The 21,436-nt window shown below is 46.7% G+C and overlaps 1 protein-coding gene across 10 annotated transcripts in view; it reads left to right on the top strand.

Moving 5' to 3' along the window:
* Positions 1-21,436, top strand: part of ADD1 (adducin 1) — an 83,657-nt gene that overhangs the window by 50,027 nt on the left and 12,194 nt on the right. For 4 of the 10 annotated variants that reach the window (XM_030801204.1, XM_030801209.1, XM_030801203.1 and 1 more), the window contains exons 5-12: positions 1,277-1,357; positions 1,901-2,050; positions 5,155-5,298; positions 5,404-5,502; positions 6,229-6,405; positions 12,020-12,271; positions 14,992-15,093; positions 15,757-15,846. In XM_030801204.1, coding sequence (XP_030657064.1) covers positions 1,277-1,357; positions 1,901-2,050; positions 5,155-5,298; positions 5,404-5,502; positions 6,229-6,405; positions 12,020-12,271; positions 14,992-15,093; positions 15,757-15,846 — 1,095 coding nt within the window. Of the gene's footprint in view, positions 1-1,276; positions 1,358-1,900; positions 2,051-5,154; positions 5,299-5,403; positions 5,503-6,228; positions 6,406-12,019; positions 12,365-14,991; positions 15,094-15,756; positions 15,847-16,580; positions 16,674-21,436 lie in introns of all 10 variants that reach the window. The other 6 variants (XM_030801207.1, XM_030801202.1, XM_030801200.1 and 3 more) reach the window with 3 other exon arrangements.

The raw sequence follows: 21,436 nt of genomic DNA, 5'->3' as shown, positions 1-21,436 counted from the left end.
CAGGCTGAGACGTGTGGATCGCTTGAGCCAGGAGGTTGAGGCTGCAGTGAGCATGATCGTGCCACTGCATTACAGCCTGGGTAACAGAGTGAGACCCCCATCTCAAAACAAACAAACAAACAAACAAAAAAACGGATCAAGTAGTAAGGATACAAGTTGGTTTTAATTATTTTTTTATTGTTTATTTATTTTATTTATTTTTTTGAGACAGGGTCTTGTCTGTCACCCAGGCTAGAGTACAGTGGCACGATCATGACTCACTGCAACCTCTGCCTCCTGGGTTCCAAGTGATTCTCGTGCCTCAGCCACCTGAGTGTCTGGGACTACAGGTGCCCGCTACCACACACGGCTAAGTTGTCTATTTTATTTTATTTTTTTAGTAGAGGTGGGGTTTTGCCATGTTGACCAAGCTGGTCCCAAACTCCTGGCCTCAAGTAATCCACCCATCTTCGCCTCCCAAAGTGCTGGGATTAGAGGCTTGAGCCACAGTGCCCAGCCTAGGTGTTAAGTATTTTTAAAAATTCATTTTGTCAGTGCCTACTGCAGCACGGAAAAAAAAAAGGACATTCTGTTTGACTTTTTAAAAGTAAGTTTTGGTCAGGCACAGTGGCTCATGCCTGTAATCCCAGCACTTTGAGAGACCAAGGAAGGTGGATCAGTTGAGCCCAGGAGTTTTTGAGACCAGCCTGGCCAGCATGGCGAAACCCTGTCTCTATACAAAATACAAAAATTAGCTGGTCATGGTGTTGTGAGCTTATAGTCCCAGCTACTTGGGAGGCTGAGGTGGGAGGATCACTTGAGCCTGGGAGGCAGAAGTTGCAGTGAGCCGTGATCCCGCCACTGCACTCCAGCCTGGGCAACAGAGTGAGACCCTGTCTCAAAAAAAAAAAAAACATGTAAGTTTTGATTTTCATTATCATATGCCTGAGGAGTGACACCTTTTTGCCTTTGACACTAGTAGCCACCAGAAAGTGCAATAGAGTAACCCAGCAGTAATTTATTGACCTGTCAGAAGGCTAGTGTGGAACTGTTTTTTCCCTCTGTAAAGTCAGTTATCGTGAACGTGAGCAAGAAGCACTTTATATACGTGATAAATTGGTACAATAGAATGACAGAAAGCTTCCAGTAGCCCTTGGCTTGGTGACAGGCGTTGTGCATGGACGCTTCCCTGCATAGTTCACTCAGTGTTCTGAACAAACCCGTGAGTTTGTAGCCTGAAAGAGATGCAAATCATTTCACTTGGATCTTTGAGCTAATTCAGTCATTTTCCCCACAGACCAGAGTGAACTCCGAGCAGGAACACTTCCTTATTGTCCCTTTTGGACTTCTTTACAGTGAAGTGACTGCATCCAGTTTGGTAAGAATGTCCTTCTCTTTGGCAGCTTGTATGTGCAGGTCATGTTAGGTCATTCAGCATCTTCAGATCAGCCAAATATATAAAACCCAAGAAACAAGAAAGAGCCTATGTTTTATGTGATGTGTTCAGTTAGAGAAAAACCTTTGAGAGAAGTTACAAATATTGTAACCTTGAGTTTGAATAGTTTCTAGTTAGGGTAATTTGAAGTCCTCTTGGGCTGGGGTGCGGTGGCTCACGCCTATAATTCTAGTACTTAAGTTCGAGACCAGCCTGGCCAACATGGCGATACCCCAACTCTACAAAAAAATACAAAAATTAGCTGGGCATGGTGGTGCGTGCCTGTAGTCCCAGCCACCTGGGAGGCTGAGGTGGGAGGATTGTTTGAACCTGGGAGGTGGAGGCTGCAGTAAGCCGAGGTCGCACCACTGCACTCCAGCCTGGGCGACAGAGCCAGACTCTACCAAAAAAAAAAAAAAAAAAAAAAAAAAGAAAAGAAAAATGAAGTCCTCTTGGTATTTTAAATTTTTATTTTTTCATTTTCAGGTTAAGATCAATCTACAAGGAGATATAGTAGATCGTGGAAGCACTAATCTGGGAGTAAATCAAGCCGGCTTCACCTTACACTCTGCAATTTATGCTGCACGCCCGGACGTGAAGTGCGTTGTGCACATTCACACTCCAGCAGGGGCTGCGGTGAGTGGCTGCCCTGGTAGCATCTCAAGTTTTAAAGCTGCTTAGTGAAAGGCACTGCACGTTTCCTCTGAATTGCCCTTCCTTGTTGTTTGTAGTCAGTAAAACTAATTTTGTTGAATATAAAAAAAATGGTGTACCACTAAGTTTGACTTTCTTAAAATAATTTTTTTTCCTTTTAAGGGGTCCGTATATCCCATTTAATTTTGAAAAACATGTAATAAGTCTGAAAATGCCTATTAGATTTAACAATTGGCTGGGCATGGTGGCTCATGCCTGTAATCACACTACTTTGGGATGCTGAGGCAGGAGGATTGCTGAGCCCAGGAGTTGGAGACCAGCCTGGACAACATAGTGAGACCCCGTCTGTACAAAAAAAAATTAAAAAATTAACCAGTGTGGTGCATGCCTGTACTCCCAGCTACTTGGGAGGCTGGGGTGGGAAGATTTTGAGCCAAGGAGGTTGAGGTTTCAGTGAGCTATGGTTGTTGAAGTCTAGCCTGGGTGACAGAGTAAGACCTTGTCTCAAAAAAATAAAATAACAGTAAACAAAACAAAGTCATAGAGACTTGAGAGATAGGTAAGATTTCAGGGTGTTGAAGACTGTGGGGAAGTGCAAAATGACAGCAGTAAGCAGGCACCTCGTTCGAGAAGAATGGGAAAAGAAGGAGAGGAGAAGCTGGGGTGGTGGGTGGAGGGTGCTGGTGGGCTCAGGGAAGGGTGTTTGGGGTGTGGGAGACTTGAACGTGAGGACAGTCTGTGGGGACGAGCTGGTGAAAGGGAGAGGTCGAGGCCTAGAAACCAACCTGTCCAGCTCCCCGCAGCCAACCAGCAGGACCCAAGCTGGATTGCGACGGGGAGAAGAAGAAAAGGAGCGGCTGGGAGAGGAGACACAGGCAGTGCAGGCTGTTACGAGGCTTAGCTTCCAAGCTGCTCAGGAACCCTCCTCCTCAGCTGTGCACCAAGCCTTGCCCCTTCTGGTGTGAATGGGCCACCCTGACAAAGCCCTAGACCCCTCCGTATGAAAGTGCATGTGCAGGCTATCTGCTCAGTGTCATGTGAAAGCACAGTACTTGAGAAGTATGCTTTTTATCACCAATTTTATATAAGGACTTTTGGGGTTTATTGTACAACAGATGCTGTATTTTTTTTTTTTTTTTTTTTTTGAGACGGAGTCTCGCTCTGTCGTCCAGGCTGGAGTGCAGTGGCGTGATCTCGGCTCGCTGCAAGCTTGGTCTCCCGGGTTCACGCCATTCTCCTGCCTCAGCCTCCCGAGTAGCTGGGACTACAGGCGCCCGCCACCTCGCCTGGCTAATTTTTTGTATTTTTAGTAGATACGGGGTTTCACTGTGTTAGCCAGGATGGTCTTGATCACCTGACCTCGTGATCCGCCTGCTTCGGCCTCCCAAAGTGCTGGGATTACAGGCATGAGCCGCCACGCCTGACCTGATCGTGATATTTTACTGTCATGTGTGTTGGATTATTTGAACATTACCTCTGGTTTGTTTCACTCGGAACATATGGTTCTTATGTCAACATCGTGGTTTTAGTAGATACATCATTGTGTGAATGATGTGATTTTTTTTTCCTGAAAGAATGCATGTCACTCCAGCCACTAAAACGTTTATGGATTTTAAAGAACAATTAAAGGTACCTTTGACAGTGTGGTTATGAACAGATATCATGTAACGTGTTTTTGTTTGTTTTTTTGAGACAGGATCTTACCCTGTCTCCCAGGCTGGAGTGCAGTGGCACGATCTTGGCTCACTGCAACTTCCATCTCCTGGGTTCAAATGATTCTCCCACCTCAGCCTCCTGAGTAGCTGGGACTACAGGTGCGTGCCACTGCACCTGGCTAATGTTTGTATTTGTTGGTAGAGATGGGCTTTCACCATGTTGACCAGGCTGGTCTCGAACTCCTGGCTTCAAGTGATCTGCCCACCTTGGCTCCCAAATGACTGGGTTTATGGGCATGAGCCACTGTGCCCAGCCTGTTTTTAAAATTATCAAAATAATTTTGCTTGGTAAGGAAATTTCTTCTTGTATGAGAGCTGATACTTTGGAAGGAGTTAAATGTAGTATTGTCTTTTTAGGTTAACTTTTCTCTATGGAATTAATAAAGATAGTTTTTGAATCTTTGGAGCCTATTACTTTAGGGTCATAATGTTGCTGTCTATAGGTCTTGTCTTTAGAAGACCTTAAAAAATGTCATATTCTGAGGCCACTCTGGGGAATTTTAGGAAACATAAGGACTTTATGAACACTTAGATTTTTCTCTTTGAGAGTCAATTTTACTTAAATACATGTAGAGAAATTATATAAGAAATTATATATATAAATTGTATATATGTAATTATATTATATATATACAAACTTGTATAAATTTGCTTTCACCTAATTTTTAGGTGTTTCAATGTTATCTACAACCTAAGATAAAAAGTACATAAAAACTTTAGCGCACTTGGAAAACCTCCTCCTTTTTTTTTTTTAAGAGATGAGGGTCTCATATGTTGCCCAGGCTGGCTTTGAATTCCTGGGTTCAGGATTCCTCCTACCTGAGCCTCTAGAGTAGCCTCTTGACTACAGGGGCATGCCATCACATCTGGCTAATTTAAAAATATTATTTATAGAGGCGGGGGTCTCTCTTTGTTGCCCAGGCTGACCTCGAACTTCTGGGCTCAAGTGATCTGCCTGCCTTAGCCTCTTGAGTGTTGGAATTACAGGTGTGAGCCACCATACCTGACCGGAAGCCTTCTTTTGAAATGCACTGAGTCCTCAGAGGAGTCTGTGGTCTGCTCCTTGCACTAAATGCAGTGCTCATTGTATAATTAAATCCAGGTTTACATAGCACTTATAGTCAGTGGGAAAAGTCTAGAAAGATGTGGATTTTCTTTTGAGGCTCTCCCAGTTTAGGGGTAGTTTTGTTTTTAGGTGTGAATTGTTAGCACTGGAAATCAAGTTTGTCTTAAGTTCGTAGATTGATTTTCAAGAAGAGAACAAAAACATTTCCCTTCCCATTTTATTTCTGTGAGGAAAGCATTTACCATATCATCAGTCATTGTGTAACCCCAGCTTTTCCTTCTTCATGGCGACCATTTGGTCTCTAGGTCTCTGCAATGAAATGTGGCCTCTTGCCAATCTCCCCGGAGGCGCTTTCCCTTGGAGAAGTGGCTTATCATGACTACCATGGCATTCTGGTTGATGAAGAGGAAAAAGTTTTGATTCAGAAAAATCTGGGGCCTAAAAGCAAGGTCAGTAGGCATCTAATCTGGTATTTAAATTACAGCAGAAAGAAGAATAAAGCAAAGGACCAGTCTTCCTGCCCAGCTCCATAGAGCATTCGTGTTTCTCCTCAGGTTCTTATTCTCCGGAACCATGGGCTCGTGTCAGTTGGAGAGAGCGTTGAGGAGGCCTTCTATTACATCCATAACCTTGTGGTTGCCTGTGAGATCCAGGTAGGGGACAGCCATTCCAATCACTCTGCAGTTTATTTGGATGTGTCTGGGGTTCACATAGATTTTTTTTTGATACTTATGAGTAGGAGAGGAGTCTTTGAGCAATCTCTTTGCCAAAGATAAGCTCATGGATTTAGGACTTGATCAGGACAAATGCTGTTTCACTGATTGAAGTTGGCAAAGGATTACTGGGCTTTTCATTTCTATTTTTAAAATTTTCAAATATGTCAGTCACTACCGTTTATGGAGTACTGGTGTGTACAGGCCTGGCATCAGGTGCTTAGTGTGTGTCATCTCATACGTGATGTCACGTGACCCCCACAGTACTCTTTGAAAAAGCAGGTATAAAGAAGTAGAGACTCAGAGACTTGCCTGCAGCTTACAGCTGTGAGTTTCCCTCCGCTCTGTCAGCCCTTAGTTCACGTTCTCCCCTCTGCTTCTTGACTTATGTCTGTGGTGTAGTGAGGTCCCAGGTCCTTTGTAGGATCCTGAAAGGTGCTGTGTTTTCTCATTTCTCTGCCAACTTTGGTGCCCAATATTTTTGTCATGCTAAAGAAATACTTCTGAAAGTAACCTTGGGATCAGTCTATCACTGTCCGTTCTACATTTTTTATTCTTACACTCTAGAGATTTGGTTTCTTTTGAAACCTGCATTTTTATTCAAGTCATCTGACCCTCTTGATCTCAGTAAGGAACTCAAGCCATGCTGTGTGTGTTTTGGAAAAGGTTCGAACTCTGGCCAGTGCAGGAGGACCAGACAACTTAGTCCTGCTGAATCCTGAGAAGTACAAAGCTAAGTCCCGTTCCCCAGGGTCTCCGGTAGGGGAAGGCACTGGATCGCCTCCCAAGTGGCAGATTGGTGAGCAGGAATTTGAAGCCCTCATGCGGATGCTCGATAATCTGGTAAGAATGGTGCCACCACTTGATGATAAACCTTTTGTTCTAAAAGTGCCAGTGTTGGTGTTCTTATAGCAAGTGCGATTGCTGTCTTTTATGCAGTATCTGAATACTTTCACCTTCAAAGTCATGAAGAAGCACTAGGGTTGTTTAACTTCTAAGGTAAATTACAATAAAATGTAGAGGTGAAGGGTTCCTGGTATTGTTTTATTTTTTAAAGATAAGCTTGTGTTTGGACTCAGTGGGGACAAGAGCACAGAGAATGCATAGGCAGCTGGATGACCAGCTGCATCAGCTCAGTCCCCACCATCCCACAAGCAAGTGAGAGAGGTGGCGCTTTTGAAATCGGTCAGTCAGGTATTTAGGCTTTTGTCTTAACAGCAAGTCCTGGCTGTTTGGGGCCTGATGACTGTGTTCCATGGTATCCACTCCCTGTGCACGGTGTGGGAGCCCCTCAGCTGCTTATTGCAGGGACACAGAGCCTGGCATGGTCCAGAAGGCGGGCCTATGGGGCCTCCAGCACACAGGGAAAGTGAGCCCACACTATGATAGGAGGACGGACCACAGGATGTGTTCTGTGTTACAGGGCTGCCGTGAAGAATTTCGTTCTTTTGCAAGGACTGGAGAGAAAATTTTATGTGGAAGGTAGCCCATGGAAATGACCTGAAAGAATAGGTAGGATCTTAGCCTGAGTTTGAAAGCCTGGAAAAAAAAAAGGATGACAGGTTGAAGAGACCACAGCACAGCTGCAGACACGGGAGTGGGGAGATGGGAACGTGCACCGTATGGTGCACCTTTCAGGTTCATCTTGACTTTACCAGGATCATTAAATACTCAGTTCCTAGAGCTGTATTAGAACACTGCCCCTGGGGTCTCAGTCCCGCAGCCACATCATCAGACACAGGGCTCTGGAGCAGATCCCTTCCATGCTGCACATCAGACCTCTTAGATGGGGGTCACGATGGTCCATCCTAATGCCACATGACCTCAAGTGGTGTAGATGTGAGGACATGTCAGTGTGGGGAAAGAAGGCCTCAGAGGGGCCAGTATCCTTGTATGCTGCCAGCCAGTACTGGACAAGTGGGCACATTCCAGCCTAAGACAGGCGTGGCCCTTGGACCAGATCACAGATCACAGATGAGATAGGTGGCTTCAGGAGGCAGGAAGTTTAACTTTCCTGAAGGTTTGGAATAAAAAGTATTCATAGGTCTGATTCAGGCTATGTTAAATGTTCTTACTGAAATTCTTTGCACTTGGGATGAATATTGTCTGCTAGAAAGGAAGAACTGAGGGTTTTCTGCCTGGGCGCGATAGTCAATCGGTGGAGTAGACTCAATCAGTGACACAGGGACGAACAGAGAAGGCAGAGTCTAGCGTAACTTTTTGAGTTCATATAATCAATAAGGTTGATTGCATTAATTGACTGTCTACTGTTGAGTCATGAATAGGACACAGTTCTTGCCCTCAGGAGTTTATGACCTAATAAGAGAGACGGACAAACGATTCCCAAATGAGCCCTGCCCCTGTGATCTGTGCAGTCATAGGCATGATGAGAGCTTGCAGGCAGAGGTGGGTGCCAATTGGTCAAGGAGGTAGGAAGAGGAGCAAAAGCTCACGAAGAAGGCTGAAGAAGCATTTAGAGTTGGGTGGCCAGCCAGGGTAGTGAAGCTGCAGGAACTCACAGCTGGAGAAAGCTTGAGAGTGGGGCAGCCACGGCCCAGGTGTGCGTTAGGAGCCAGGTCATCCAGCATGGCTGCATAAGGTGAGGAGGGCTGGGGTTGGCCCAGTCACACAGCCCCTGCCTCCTGGTAAATATGGCGACATTTTGCTGCTCTTCTACTTAAAGTCAGTGTGAGGGAGGGGAGAGAGGGGGTCAGAATGCACAGCAGCCACCAAAGACTGTGCTGAAAGCACATCCTAGAAGGTGGAGAGGGGGAAGTCAAAATCAGGCAGAGACTCTGATTTGGTAGGGAAGGAAGATAAGGGTGAATGATTAATAAGTAAAACATTCATTACAAAAAGTATGATGAATGTTTATTCAGTGTCCTTAATGTGTACAGATTGTTTTAATATTAGATGGCCATATAGTTTATAAAAAATAAACTAGACAGCCATCACTAATCATAGTCCATATTTTAATTTAGCATCGGGTTTGGCATATATGTTGTTTGCTAATAACTGAGTAGAGAATAGTTGCCAATTTCCACACTATAATATATATTGCAGCCGAGCACAGTGGCTCACTCCTGTGATCCCAGCACTTCAGGAGGCTGAGGTGGGAGACCAGGAGCTTAAGACCAGCCTGGGCAACATAGCAAGATTCCTCTCCACAAAAAATAAAAAAAATTCAAAAAGAGAGATATATTTCGTTTGAACTTCTACAGTTAGAAAAAAAATGCTAAATTGTTCCCCCCCCCAAAAAAAATCAAGATATAATTTCAGTTTTTCAAAGAAGGAACAAATCCATATATATTTTTTCTTTCTTTCTTTTTTTCTCATCATGTTGCCTAGGCTGGTGTTGAACTCCTGGGCTCAAGCAGTCCTCCCACCTCAGCCTCCCAAAGTGCTAGCATTATGGGTGTAAACTACCACGCCTGACCCAAATCCATGTTTTTAACTACAAGCCAGATAGTAGTTCTGAGGTCTGAGTATTACTTCTGATTTTGGTTTAACAGCATTTAAAGGGGAAGAATAAAGAAAAATCCATATGGTTTCAGGATAAAATTATGTTGATGAGTCCTGGGTGGTTTATTCTGAAGTTGTGGAGATTACTGAGTTCTGGCTCTTTAAGCAAAAGGAAACTTGAATTAATAAGAACTGTTGTTTTTCTGCAGATAGTCTTTATGGCAGAGTCATTATCTTTTATTATTCCTCAACAAAGCATGCTCAGAAATGGGAAAACTGCCAGTACAGACATTTACCTTATCTTTCTGAGGACAATTATGAAAATAAAACCCAAAACAACTTCATTCGTGATTGTTACTACCTTTTTAAAAAAATGTAGGCCAGTCGCGATGGCTCACGCCTGTCATCCCAGCACTTTGGGAGGCCCAAGGCAGGCTGATCACCTGAAGTCAGGAGTTCAAGACCAGCCTAGCCAACATGGTGAAACCCCTTCTCTACAAAAATTAGCCAGGTGTGGTGGAGGGTACCTGTAATCCCAGCTACTCAGGAGGCTGAGGTAGAAGAATCACTTGAACCCGGGAGGCAGAGGTTGCAGTGAGCCAAGGTCGAGCCACAGCACTCTAGCCTGGGTGACAGAGCAAGACTCCATCTCAAAAAAATAAAAGGAGGCCGGGCGTGGTGGCTCATGTCTGTAATCCAAGCACTTCGGGAGGCTGAGACAGGTGGATCCTGAGGTTAGGAGATTGAGACTGTCCTGGCTAACACAGTGAAACTCCATCTCTACTAAAAATGCAAAAAATTAGCCGGGTGTGGTGGCATGTGCCTGTGGTCCCAGCTATTTGGGAGGCTGAGGCAGGAGAATCGCTTGAACCTGGGAGGCGGAGGTTGCAGTGAGCCACGATGGTGCCACTGCACTGCAGCCTGGGCAACAGAGCAAGACTCTGTCTCAAAAAAAAAAAATTAAATTAAATTAAAATAATAAAAAAAATATTGAAAGAGTGATTAGTAATGAAAGTGGCCCCCAAAAAAGAGCAGTACCCAGAGGGGAGAGAGAATTCTGAATTGAGAGGAATGTTTCTAGAGTACCACAGCCAGCAGGGCACAGGCCACTGAAGTGTCTTGTATGTCTGACTGTGCAGTCCTTCCAAGTCCTAATTCTCTTGTGATGTATTGTGAAGGTGCTGTGAGTGACTTGGTTCAGGTGCGAATCTGGTAGGTTGTTGAGCAGACAGCTCTTCAGCATCCCCTGTATTACCTCTCTGTGCTGTGCAACAAATCACTACAGACCTGGTGGTTTTGAGCAGCAGCCATTTATTTCCCAGCTTCTGTGGGGAAGGAGTCCAGGCACAGCGAACTCAACCTAGGGTCTCATAAAGGCTGCATTCAGGGTGTTGGCTAGGGCTGGGTTCTCATCAGGAGACTTGACTCAGAGGATCCACATCCAGGCTTTTCTAGACTGGGGACAGAATTCCTTTTCTTAGGGCTGAAGCATTCTTGGCAGCTTTGCTTCTTCAGAGCCAGCAGTGGAGACAGAGACTCTTATAAGATAGGCGCTAAACTCTTCTGTGATACAGCCCATCATCACCTTTTGTGAATTCTGCTACTTAGAAGCAAGTCCAAGATCTCACCCGTGCTCAAGGTGGGAGGGGATTACAGGAGCTGGGGGCCTGGGGCCACTATGAGGTCTGTCTGTCACACTTACCAAGTGCTCAGCACTGGCCAGGAGAGATGCAGAGGACACCGTGCATGCCCTTAGAGATGCTGTCTGTGGGAGGAATCTGCAGATGAGTTGGTCCAGTAGAGGCATGAAGTAAGTGGGGCTGTCTTTTACCACACAGCACATGGTCATGAGGCAGAGCTGGAGGTGAATTTGAATGTTGTTGTATTCAGACGTAAAGTAATTTTGCTGAGAACCAGTTGTCATGAGGTATACTTTACCTTACTTACCTAAAGATTATCACAGTATTTAAACTGTAACTTAAGAGGTAAAAATCTATTAGGTATGTTGATGAATATAACTTGCACAGTGGCTGGCAGCAAGTAAGCCCTGTTTGGGTGTTCAACTTTAATTTTTTGTTGAAATATGTAAGCAGGAGAGTGCACCTACCGCAAGTGTTCAGTTTGTTAATTTTTAAAAACTGAACCCCCTGTATAACCAGCAGTCAATAAGAGCAACGGGGGCCGGGCGTGGTGGCTCACGCTTGTAATCCCAGCACTTTGGGAGGCCGAGGCGGGCGGATCACGAGGTCAGGAGATCAAGACCACGGTGAAACCCCGTCTCTACTAAAAATACAAAAAAAAAAATTAGCCGGGCGTGGTGGCGGGCGCCTGTAGTCCCAGCTACTCGGAGAGGCTGAGGCAGGAGAATGGCGTGAACCCGGGAGGCGGAGCTTGCAGTGAGCCGAGATTGCGCCACTGCACTCCAGCCTGGGCGACAGAGCGAGACTCCGTCTCAAAAAAAAAAAAATAAAAAAAATAAGAGCAACGGTAGCAGCACCTCAGAACACCCCCAGCACCTCCTTCAGTTCACTTGTCCCATCCCAGGGGTGATGTCCTGTCTCCCAGGACAACCAAAACAATTTTGCATCTTCTGCACTTTTAATGAATGGTATTACATGGTGTATGTTCTTTGCAGGTTGGTCTCTTTCACTCAGCGTTGCCTTCAAGAGAGTCATCCACGTGGTTGGTTTAGAGCACATCGTGTCGCTATAGGCCATCTTATGAGGACACTAGACTATCCATCTCCTATATGGATGGACTTCTGGGTTGTTTCCAATTGTGGTTTACGAGGAGTAGGGTTGCTATCCACATTTTAGTACCTGGCTTTTTGGTGAACATGTTTGCTTCTGTTGGGTATAAAATTAGGAGTGGAATTGCTGAGTCATAGGGTATGCATGTGTTCAACTTTTGTGAATGTTTCCACATGATTTTCCAAAGTGAAACCCTGTTTTGAGATCTGGAATATTGACTGTCTTTCACTCTCCTTGGACCCTAGGGCTACAGAACTGGCTACCCTTATCGATACCCTGCTCTGAGAGAGAAGTCTAAAAAATACAGCGATGTGGAGGTTCCTGCTAGTGTCACAGGTTACTCCTTTGCTAGTGACGGTGATTCGGGCACTTGCTCCCCTCTCAGACACAGTTTTCAGAAGCAGCAGCGGGAGAAGACAAGATGGCTGAACTCTGGCCGGGGTGACGAAGCTTCCGAGGAAGGGCAGAATGGAAGCAGTCCCAAGTCGAAGACTAAGGTGTGGACGAACATTACACACGATCACGTGAAACCCTTGCTGCAGTCTCTCTCGTCCGGTGTCTGCGTGCCAAGCTGTATTACCAACTGCTTGGTCTGTGCCTACCTTACTGTTCATAGTTAGATGACGTAGAGCAAGTTGGGTAGCTGGGGCTTCGGAGGCTTTGGGAATCCAGCCTTTCTGACCCAGGTGTAAAGCGAACCTTCCTTATTCACTTTCTTGTAGTCTGAACCTAAGTCCACTGAATGCGTTACTAAAATTCGGGTAATACTGTCTGCTTGAAACTGCTTAAGATGTAATGTAACTCCGCAGTAATTCCAGTATATCTCCGTATATAGCAAAAATACAAAATAATTTACATGTATTAACCTACAAATAGGAGCTCTTCTTATTTAATTCACATTATATTCAGGGACTCTTAATACTTCATGCACAAAAGGACACTTCAGTCCTAAACCTGTATTTTAGTGTTGTGAACTCCAGTGGTTTCAAGTCACTAAAGTTTCTTCTTTAAGTCTTCAGTGTTTTCTTAAGCAGTTTTCCCTTGTGGCTCCCTGGCGTGTTCTCTGCTGACTCTTGTCCCCTGCCCTTAGTGTTATTCCCCTGCTTTCTATCCCAAAGCCTCCGAATGCACAACCCCAGCTGCCCTCTGCATGGACTGTTGCATGTGAGTAGACGGCCATAGTGGCGAGTCACCTTCTGACTCCTGCTGGGTGCGGCATGACCCAAGTGCAGCGCAGGCCATCTGCAGGCACCAGCGACAGACGCTGCAAGGGGTGCTTCGTTTCAGCGTTAATGCCGCTCAAGTTACTGTTTGCCCTGAGAGGTGCTCCCATGTCGTGGTGCTGAGACCTCCTCCGAAGATCGGTCTTTACTCCTCCTGTAACCTACCTCTAACAGTCCACCCAGCTCTGCTTTAAACTGTAGAAGAGGCCCATTTCCAGAAGCCCCTGGAATGGAGGAGACAGGGGCTGAAGCAGACTCATCTATGCATGACTAGTTCATTAGGAGTTCAGTTGAAATTAGATTAGATGCTTCCAAAACCATGGGCAACCAAATACATAAAGCGGGGCTTTCTTTTCCCCTTATAACAGTGTTTTACTTTATAGATTTATTTAAAGAAAAAAAGTTTTATCTTCCCCAGGTGGTCCTGGTGTTTTCCTGACGCAGTTGGTGAGAAGCCTCCGTGCTCCTGAGCGGCCGCGTCACCTGGGCAGGGACCCTGTGTGGCCATGGGGCTCCGAGCGTGGGAGTGCGTCTCTCCTCTTCTTTCCTGCCCTCCTTGTCTCCTTTCCCCCCTTCTCTTCCTGTCTCCCCCTTTTCTTTCATTTGTTTATTTTTTACTTGTTTCACTTGTTAAAGGAAGTGGGCCTTATAAAACAAAAAAAAAACCCCAAAACACCTTTCTGCGGCTGATGTGAAGCACAGTGCTGAACTGCCATGAGGAAGTTTTCCAAAGTGTTTAGGCAGCAACGCGAGCTTCATTTACCATTAGCTTGCAAAGCAACTAAGTCACTTTAGGCCTTTTAGTCAATGTGTACATCCAAGGGGAGGCCTTGCTCCGCATTTAAATTTGTTTCTTACTGTTCTGGAGTGATACAGACCATGCAGTGCTCTCAGGTTGGTATCTTTTCATTTATAATGAATTGTTGTTACTTTTTCAAATGTGTTCAAGTTTCTGAGGTTGCTGTTTGAATGTTTTGACTAAAAATTATTTTTAATAAAACGCTGGAGTTGTTTTTATCTGAGAAGATAACCATCAGTGAGTACCCACAGCTCCATGCCCATTCCACACTCTCCTCGCAGTGGCTCAGCATTTGACGGTTTTGTTGCTTTTTTTTAAAGTTGTATGATTTATGGCTATCTTATTGCCTCTCGAAAGTATTCTGAAAGGCATAACATTTGCTCTCGAAGATGGGCTTGTTTTAATGTTCAGTGCCTACTCATGCCTTAGAATTTGATTAAAAATCTCAAGATTCGATTGGAGATCCAAAAAAAAATTATGAGTGGAAGGCTCAGCATGCTGACGAGATGCACTGATACTAAAACAGCCTTTAAATATTAAGGACTCATGAAGCGCTTCAAGTTTGTTTGGGATATTTTTGTAGCACTCAAAAATATTAAGTTATATAAAATATTCGACATCACCAAACTCTTCTTCCAGGTAGCTACTGTGTAAGTGTCCGTACAGTAATTTTCTTGGGTTGAAAGTTACGCAGACAGTGCATTCTGATGCTGTCATTTATTTTAATGCAAAACTTTGGTGATGCCCACTCTTGCCTCACGGTGCAGGCTCCTCACTACCCCCGGGTAGCAGCATCACATTGCTTTTCATGACCCTGTCATCTCATGCTTCCAGTTGGCTTTGGTGTTGGATGAGTTTCAGAGCGGTGAACCAATGGTCTCTGAGGGGCCTCCCCTGCTGGTCCCAGGGTTATGGGGCTCAGCTCTGCCGTCAGCCTACCTTGTGACCCAGATTCAGCTGGGCTTTCCAGATGGTCCTTTTCCATCAGTCATGACTTTGACTTCCACTGTTAACATGGCAGCATCCTGCTCCCATGGCGACTCTGCTGAGTGACCCGGATTAGATGTGGTCATTGGTTCAGTCCTCTCTGTGATGTTCAGTGCATGACCAGATGTGAGATAAACTGAATAGATTGGATGCTATGTCACTTACTGTTGTCATAATTCTGACTTTTCAACTGTTCTTGATATTACAGTGGACTAAAGAGGATGGACATAGAACTTCCACCTCTGCTGTCCCTAACCTGTTTGTTCCATTGAACACTAACCCAAAAGAGGTCCAGGAGATGAGGAACAAGGTGCGTCCTGCGTCGGCACTCAGCGGGGGCTTGGGTGTGGGATTGGAAGGGATGCCAGCTGCTTTGGGGGGAAGTGGGTGCTTGCTTCTAGCAGAGCGCATCTGCTGTTGTTGCCGCTGTTGTAACTGAAGCCATCTCTTCCCACCACTGCTGTTCTACCACCAGTGTGAAGTATCAGCAGCAGACATTTTTTGGGCCCCGTTGATTCTTGAACTGATGTTTGCTCACAGGTCAGAATTGGAAGCTGCAAAACCTGTTCTTAGCAAGAGCAGACTCCTGTCCCTGACTTTCAGGGTTCGTTCAAAGACTTGTGAGTGGCATTTGGTGTATCAGAGCAGGAGCCCTGCCAGTGCTCACATCACTAGACGATGGACATGCAGCGAGTGTTTCCCCCAAGTTAATGACAGTGAGAGATAGGTGTCCTGCCCAAGCATCTGGAAGATGTGGGGAGCTGGGAATAGTCTCCATCCCTGCAGACCCACGCCCCACTAAGCAGGCATGGCGGTCACTCAGAACACATGGGGCCATCCTGCCTGCGTGGGGCAGTGGGAGAGCTGAAATGTAGCTTCCATGTGGCTGGGGCCCAAGTGCACAAGCAGCAGGGCTCCCAGGCAGCGTGGCTGCTCAGGACCGTTGATGTGTGCCTCTCCTTCCCGCCCTCAGATCCGAGAGCAGAATTTACAGGACATTAAGACGGCTGGCCCTCAGTCCCAGGTTTTGTGTGGTGTAGTGATGGACAGGAGCCTCGTCCAGGTGAGAGCCCAGAGTGTCTCTGACATTAGTGGGTGGTGGCTGTGTGACCGCCTGCTCTAAAGTTATTCTGAAATTGAGAGAGTGACTTTATGAGGTAAGTATTCTAGGCAACCAGTTACCTTTGTTAAAACCTTCATGATGAGGAACAGTTCAGGCACTTTTCCTTGAGTTCTAGATGGAGCGAGCATGCTGAGGGCTGTGTCCACCCCTCTGGTCCCGCCCCTTGTAATGCATGCATATGTGAGGGTGGCACATACACCACCAGCTTTGGGGCTCAGATTCTGCCCGGGTTCAGCAGCGTTCTGTGTAAGGCACTAGGAGAGGGTGGGTTTAGGGATTCTTGTTCTGGTACATATTGCTGTCTGCAACAAAGTGCTGCTTGGGTTGCAGAGGGGTGGGTGCCTGTAAATGTGGTGCACATTTACACACATTTCTATAAAATGACTCTACCTTGTGGCACATTGAAGATAATTGTGTAAGTAGTTATCTCTGAAAACGAATATGCCACCTAATGCTTTAACACCTGACTCTGCAGGGCTAGACGATTGTTGGATTTGTCCAGCCGTGGTCCTGGTTTCGTGTTCAGTGTCTGCACGTCCCGCCATCATCACCGCCACATTTACTGTTGACAGCTGTCCCTGCTGCATGCTCTTAGCCAGCTCCATCCTGTGCTCTCAGCTGATATTTCACAGGCTGGGCCTGGTGTGCTCTGGTGACTCAGTTTACTGTTTCAGGATGCACCTCTCTCTGACTGTACGGAAACTATCGAAGGGCTCGAGCTTACAGAGCAGACCTTTAGTCCCGCTAAATCTCTCTCTTTTAGAAAGGTACTCACTGCCCTGTCCTCAATACCTGTCTATGCGCCTTGCTCCCCTCCCCTCCTTCCTCCCCGTTTCCTCTCTTCAGGCATTGTCTTAGTTACTGAAGTAGCTTCAAATGGATCTTTAAACTGTTTGTGAGATTGTACAGAAGGTTCTGTTCTATCTACTCGATTCTTTAATTAAAACATTTGGTATGAGGTGTGATAACAATTTCCAGCATTCAAAGTTGTTGCTGAGAAATGGCCAGTCTGACCAATGTGGTGCATTTCTGCAGTTCCGCATGGGACTTTGGTCAGTGCGTGTTTTGGGTTTCAGAATTTGCCTTTTCCACAACGCTGACTGCAGACAGGCTCTTCTGGGCAGTCTGTTGCTGTTGGCAGCGGCCACTCCCGAGTGCCCTTCCACCCTCACTGGTTCAACTTTGACTGCAAATGTCATGAATGTAGCCCCTGGAGATCATATCATTGAAAGATGTCATTTCAGAGGAATGGGAATTCAGACAGTCTCTGTCAGCCCTTGTTGATAAAATGTATTTATTTGTACCTCAAAAAAAAAAAAAAAAAAAACCCTAAATAACATTTTTAAATGCCACAGAGGACAAAGACTTAGGAGAGTTTGAAAGCCCTCATTGTGATTCCCCTCTGTGCATGCGTATCTAGTATGTGTAGTAGGTGGAAGATGTGTCTGAACCCACCCACGTAGAAGGAAACCTTCCCTAAGCATTTAGGCTGCTAGTGCACAGGAGTTGGTGCCCCACGCAGAAAGCGGCCGACCGCATGGTTGAAGAATCTTAGCTGAGAGGTATGTTTATATTCTTGTCAAAGGAAATTTCCAGAACTGTCTCTTTCACTTGACACACCTTCATTGACATGCACGTGTCAGTTTAGTGGTGTTCCAGTTCCCACACAGAAGCAGGTTCGTAGCAAAGATTCTGTATTCCTGTCTGTAATCCCTGCTAATAACATTATTTTGCATATTTACTTATTAATTCCACAGGTCCTGTTTTTCCCTGTGCTTAGAGCATTCTTCTGGCTGCCATTCTTGGAAGAACTTCTCAGTGCAGGGGAGAAAGATGACTCTGCCTATTGCTTGTTTTTCATCTTTTGGCACTTTGTTGCGGCCTTGTCAGTTATTCTTTCTCTCAGGTGTGTGAGGGCTGTGCAGGCCATGAGCCCAGCTGGCGTCCTGTGTAGATCCCACATGAAGGCAGCACTGAGGACCTTGTTAGGGCTCGCCAGAAAGCAGCCTGGGTCAACCACCAGTTACAGCTTTGTGTGTTCTGTCCCAGTGATATTCAGATGTGGGTGTGTGTCACTGTCACCTGGGGGCTTCCTGAACGATAGAGGTAGGGTCCCTACCTTCTGAACACCATGCTCACTGCGAGTGCTGCATCCAGGTGTCATTAGCAGAGAATACCACTGTACGCTGACCCCAGAGGAAGAGAGGTTGACCCCCTGGACAGAAATCCTTGTTCAGCTTTGTGTTTTCTCTACCTCCTTATATCTGAAGTTCACTTTTGCACCCTTGATCTTTATCCCACATTGGCTAAAATATCCCTTTTTGGTGAGAATGTGCTTTGGCTCCATGGGAGTCCTTTACTGGGCGATTGTTCCACTTCCTTTCATGTGAACCTCAGAGCACAGACAGTCTTGCTCCTTTTGGAACATGGAGCTGCATGTTGAGAAGTTGAGTTTTTCCTTGACCAAGCAAGGACGACTGTGTCCCACACACTCCCCTCCCTAGTGAGGTGAGCGCATGGATGCCTGCTTCCCATCTGAGAACCTGAAGAACGGGTATTTGGGACTTAAGGAGCTGGGGCTTCTCTGGAAAGGACTTTTCTTTGCCTTCCATTTCTCCCTCACTGGTGATGGCCATTCCCACAGTGCAAGTGTTGCCTTCTGATAGAATAAAGAACAGTTCAAACAGGAGTTCGAAGCCCAGCCGAAGGCTATGTTGACTTTGCTTTGGGCATCATAACATGTAACCTGAAATACATGCACACATATATATATATTTGAGACAAGGTCTCACTCTGTTGTCCAGGCTGGAATGTGGTCGGGCCATCTTGGCCCACTGCAACCTCCGCCCCCTGGGCTCAAGCAATCCTCCCTCCTCCCACCTCAGCCTCCTGAGTAGCTGGGACTACAGGTGCACATCACCACACCTGGCTAATTTTTGTATTTTTTTGTAAAGACTGGGTTCCGCCATGTTGCCCAGGCTGGTCTCAAACTCCTGAGCTCAAGCAGTCCACCTGACTCAGCCTCCCAAAATGCTGGGATTATAGGGTGTGAGCCACTGCGCCCGGCATAACCTGAAATAATTTTGGCTGCCTTCTGGATTCAATTGCAAGTGAAATGAAGGATTAGAGATGAAGATGTGAGTCTACACTGCAAGCTATTCAGCCCAGGGAAGGACTCTTGTGTTCCCATGTGCGCCTCACCAGGGGCTGTGTTCTCCACCAGTCTTCATGCTGTGTGGTAGAAATGCAGAGGGGCAATAAGGTCACTCCTCGGACTCTCTCAGTGACCTGTGTTGAGCACCTAACCTGTGCATGGTCCAGCACTGGGAATGCCAGTCCAGATCCAAGTCGGTCCTGCTTGTGGATGAAAACCTGATGCTCAGAGAGGTCAGTCGCTAGTGCAGGTTGCACAGCCTCGGGAGGAGCTCTTGTTCCACCCAGGTTACCTCAGTCAAATATGGAAAGTGTTACTGGGCCTGTGTTTTGCTTTAGAGCCTTGTCAGGTGACAGGGAGGTGAGGGGAGTGGCAGGAGGGGAAGCTAGGCACATCCTGGTTTCTTGTCTGTGTTGTCCACGAGTGGCGTATGTTTCTCTGCATCTCAGTCATTGCTCTGTGTCCTTTCCTGCAGAGGAATGTGATTCTCTGTTTCCGTAACTAATCTTGACAGCAGCTTAACCCTTAGCTGTGGTCTTTGGAGGAGGGAGCTCTCCACCACTGGGGACTTGCTGCGCTGTGCCTCAGGCTTCAGCTCTCTCAGTATGAGACAGCCCCGCTTGTCCTTTGGGGCACTGAAATTGGGAACAAGGGTTTTGGTGTCTGTGTGCCAATGGATTTTCATTTTTATTTTTATTTTGAGACAGCATCTTACTCTGTGGCCCATGCTGGAGTGCAGTGGTGCGATCACAGCTCACTGCAGCCTCGACCTCTCAGGCCAAAAGAATCCTCCCACTTCAGCCTCCTCAGTAGCTGGGACTACAGGTGCATGCCACCACGCCTGGCTAATTTTTAACTTTTTTGTAGAGACAAGGTCTCACTATGTTGCCCAGGCTGCTTGAACTCCTGGGCTCAAGCAATCCTTCTGCCTTGGCCTCCCAAAGTCCTGGGGATTATAAGCATGAGCTGTGGCGCCTGGCTGTTTATTCTTTTTTTGTTTGTTTGTTTATTTTGTTTGAGATGGAGTCTTGCTCTCTTGCCCAGGTTGGAGTGCAGTGGTGCAATCTCGGCTCACCTCAACCTCCGCCTCCCACATTCAAGTGATTCTTTTGCCTCAGCCTCCCGAGTACCTGGGATTACAGGTGCCCACCACCACGCCTGGTTAATTTTTTTGTATTTTTAGTAGAGACAGGTTTTCGCTGTGTTGGCCAGGGTGGTCTTGAACTCCTGACGTCAGGTGATCCACCCGCCTCAGCTTCCCAAAGTGCTGGGATTACAGGTGTGAGCCACCATGCCTGGCCTGATAGTTGATTCTTGATATTTGATTCCTTTACAAATAATTTTAACCACTTGATTTAAATGAACTTAAGCATTTCTCTTGTATCACCTTCTCATTTCATTGGCAGTGATATCAGGATGCAGGTGCAGCCAGCCAAACTGCCGTTGCTGGGATACCGTCTCTAGAGTGCCATCATGTGAGGGCTCTTAGCAGTGGCCAGCCCAGCGGCTCCTCCTTCAGATAGTGAGGCAGGCCTCTGGTCAGGGAAAGACTTGGCTCGGGCCACAAAGCTAAGACATGGCAGACAGGACTCAGCTTCCTGTCTTGGTGAGGCAGGGCAACTTCTTAACGAACAGCCAATGGGCCTCGAGTCAGACCTGGTTCAGAAGAGGGTTCCCTTTGACCTGTTGCTGTCGAGAGTCTCCAGGCTCCTGGGCAAAGGTTGCCTATTCCAGCAGCCCATCCGTCCCTCCCGGAGCTCTGTGTCACTGGTCAGCACTGGGTATGCAGCATGCTAGGTGGTAACCTCAGCCCATCCCAGTCAGTCCACGTTCCCCTGTCTCTGCTTGAGGAGCAGTCGGCCCGTGTGAGTTGAATTTCCCGAGTCAGCCCAGCTAGGATGCTCTCCATCTCTGGTGTTCACCCCTCACTGAGAGGAGCACTGAAGGACCAGGCCTGGCATCCAAAGAATTGTGGATTCTCCTGTTTGTATTTGGTTTCGGAAGCTGTCAGTCATTTGCATGTGTGTAAGTGCTGGATAACTGTCTTAGAAGTGAGCTCCAGGGTAGCCGGGCGTGGTGGCGGGCGCCTGTAGTCCCAGCTACTCGGGAGGCTGAGGCAGGAGAATGGAGTGAACCTGGGAGGCGGAGCTTGCAGCGAGCTGAGATTGTGCCACTGCACTCCAGCCTGGGTGACAGTGCAAGACTCCGTCTCAAAAAAAAAAAAAAGTGAGCTCCAGGGAATTGGGGGACATTTTCCTGTCCCTGACCCAATGAGGCTGCACTGTGGGCACAGCTCTGTGCTGGGGCAGGTGGCTGTGAGTGGACTGCACCCCATGATGCCCACCCAGCCCACTGTGCCGGCCTGCAGGCTCCACC

Source organism: Nomascus leucogenys, chromosome 20 (assembly GCF_006542625.1).
Source record: "Nomascus leucogenys isolate Asia chromosome 20, Asia_NLE_v1, whole genome shotgun sequence".
NCBI lineage: Eukaryota > Metazoa > Chordata > Mammalia > Primates > Hylobatidae > Nomascus > Nomascus leucogenys.
This window is presented reverse-complemented; position numbering and strand designations above follow the sequence as displayed.